The sequence below is a fragment of the Tachysurus fulvidraco genome, chromosome 11 (genome assembly GCF_022655615.1).
Source record: "Tachysurus fulvidraco isolate hzauxx_2018 chromosome 11, HZAU_PFXX_2.0, whole genome shotgun sequence".
Lineage (NCBI taxonomy): Eukaryota > Metazoa > Chordata > Actinopteri > Siluriformes > Bagridae > Tachysurus > Tachysurus fulvidraco.
The window spans coordinates 919,212-921,711 of NC_062528.1; the positions used below are offsets into that span (position 1 = coordinate 919,212).

The 2,500-nt window shown below is 43.8% G+C and overlaps 2 protein-coding genes across 3 annotated transcripts in view; one reads left to right on the top strand and one right to left on the bottom strand.

Moving 5' to 3' along the window:
* Positions 1-428, bottom strand: part of col4a4 (collagen, type IV, alpha 4) — a 42,608-nt gene extending 42,180 nt beyond the window's left edge. The window contains exon 1 of the mRNA XM_047820521.1: positions 199-428. The gene's annotated coding sequence lies outside the window, so the exon portion shown is untranslated. The remainder of the gene's footprint in view (positions 1-198) is intronic.
* A 59-nt stretch (positions 429-487) lies between these two features.
* col4a3 (collagen, type IV, alpha 3) overlaps positions 488-2,500 on the top strand; it is a 38,410-nt gene continuing 36,397 nt past the window's right edge. For both annotated transcript variants that reach the window (XR_007144348.1, XM_047820522.1), the window contains exon 1: positions 488-673. Coding sequence is in view for 1 of the 2 variants with exons in the window: in XM_047820522.1 (XP_047676478.1) it covers positions 605-673 (69 nt within the window). In the remaining variant the exon portion in view is untranslated. The remainder of the gene's footprint in view (positions 674-2,500) is intronic.

Below are 2,500 nucleotides of genomic sequence, written 5' to 3' on the forward strand. Positions count from 1 at the left end.
AGCCGCATGGAGAGACAAAGAGCTTCTAGATCATGTACATAACGCACTAAAGGCTCTTAACGCATTCGATAATCACACTACACAAATAATAATAATAATAAGAAGAAGAAGAAGAAGAAGAAGAAGAAGAAGAAGAAGAAGAAGAAGAAGAAGAAGAAGACGAAGAAGGAGAAGAAGGAGAAGAAGAAGAAGCCTTACCCGATTTGCGTTTTTGTGCAGCACGCCGATTTCACATCACACCTGAATTGAACACACATTGAGAGCATCCAGAACGTGGACCTGTGGCATAAGAGTGAGCATAGAAAGAGTCGCCCATAACTTATGTGACGCAGAAGTCACACCTGTCCAGACTAGTTACATCCCACCGAAACACAACCCAAGCCACCCCTTAGGCAAGCACTTTTCTCCGGACTAACCTGTGGAGAAGCATTAAAGTTCATTTCCAGAATTCTAGAATTTCTGTATTTCTTTTCTTTCTTTCTTTCTTTTTTTTTTTTTTTTTTTTTGCAGGTTGTGTTTGGGAACACGTTCAGCTCAGCGCGCGCTTCGATCACCGTGAGCGCACGAGATAATCCGGGTATCTCCGCGAACCTGTCAGGTCTCCATGCTCCGTTTGCGCGCGACACTGTCGGGAATATTGCTCCTCGGATTTGTGACGCTCGCGCACGCCGAGGTGAGTGCGTATAAAACGCGGACATGTAAAACTCACTCCATTGGGATTAATAACGTGTGATTATAATAGGAGTAAAATGTGATTGCTTGCGAAAGACACGTGGGAGTGTAAACAAACATGACATCGACTTATTACATGAGTATACACACACACACACACACACACACACACACACACACACACACACACACACACACACACACACACCAGGGATTGATGCATTTACACTCAGGTGACACACGTGGTTACTTTACATTTACCGGGTTACACAAATGAAGGTGTTTATTGCAAACACAAACACTTTGTTAGTATTGATTCTTCCCTTCACTTTGACTTCAGGTCAGGGCTTTGTGATGCTTTTGATGCCGTCACTTCGGTACCTTTACTTTATTGCTTTTATACCATTTTGATGCATCTTTGTAAGTTTGCTTTGGCCGATTATCCTTCATGAAAGCGAGGATGCACCGTACAGCGTGATGCTCTCACCACCATGCTTCACATTTCTGTTTAAAAGCTTTTTTCCTCTCTCTCTCGGGTCTTATGCTCGTCAGACCTTACGTTTCTGAGGTCTCAGGATTTACTATGACCGGTTGTTAAAGCAGCAGTGAAGCTGAGCAACATTTCTGCTAAATAGAAATAAGCAGGTGTTCAGATCTGACACAAAAAATTCTTCTCGTTCAGCGTCGAAGACATTTTTTCCCCCTCGAGCCTCTTATACTCTTTAGCTTTAGTGTTTGTTTCAGACGCAGCTGTTCTTCGAGGGATTCGACCCTCTCGGGTTTAGTCGGTGTTGATGAACAGACCTTCACATTAGTTTCGATCTCAGGTGCTGTCCCTGAAGAAGGAATGTTAAAGGAATGTTAAGAGGAACTATTCCTTCACTCGCATATCGAGAAAGAAAGAATGACAGGAAGAAGCAGGAGACATCGTTTAACACGTCCGTCATTTTCAAGTCTGACTGTCGCAGGTGATTTGTTGGAAGGCACGACTCGTCTTAACTCACGCTTCCTGAGATGAACAGACACACGAGTCATAAAACATTTACAGGCACCACTTCAAACAGCTCGGTGCACTACAGATGACACGGACGTCTGTTTTGCCTTCGTAGAGAGATCGCCGTACGCACTTCATCACCGTCGATGCCTCCTGGGTGCTTCTGTAATGCACTTAACCTCAATATAATCTCAGAACAGGACTGTTAAACTGCTGGATATTTATAGCCCGTGTCTGGCAATGCTAGCTGTGAAATGAATGCTTAGCATGCCGGTTTAACCTCACCAAACCTACCACCAGCTACCACTTGCTATGTTCACACTAGTAGCTGTAGTGGGAATTAACCGAAGGTTCCAATGTGTGAAACTAAATAAATAAATAAAAATAATTAAAGGGTCGGTCCGAGGAATTATCGACGATGTCGTTGGAGCGGTTTGAATTTGTCGCTTGATCATAATCATAGTCTTAATCTACTTTGCACAGAATTCCAAAACTCCCAATTCAAACCGCACTCGTATTTTCTCGTCTTCTTTCACCTCCTCTTTTCCCGCTAAATCCCACTTGTGTGATTTTAACCTCGGTTCAGCTCATTGTCTTGCTGGGGCTGTTGATTCTGGCGTGTTCTCTGAACACGGACGTGTGTTTGTTCATGCCGTGTTTTTCTTTCTGCGTGATTTAATCGGCCGAAAAGGTCTGGCATGGCAAGCTGCAGGAAGTCAAAGTGGATGGTTGCTGGTGTTGTTGGTGTACATACAGTATGTGTGTGTGTGTGTGTGTGTGTGTGTGTGTGTGTGTGTGTGTGTGTGTGTGTGTGTGTGTGTGTGTGTTTATTGT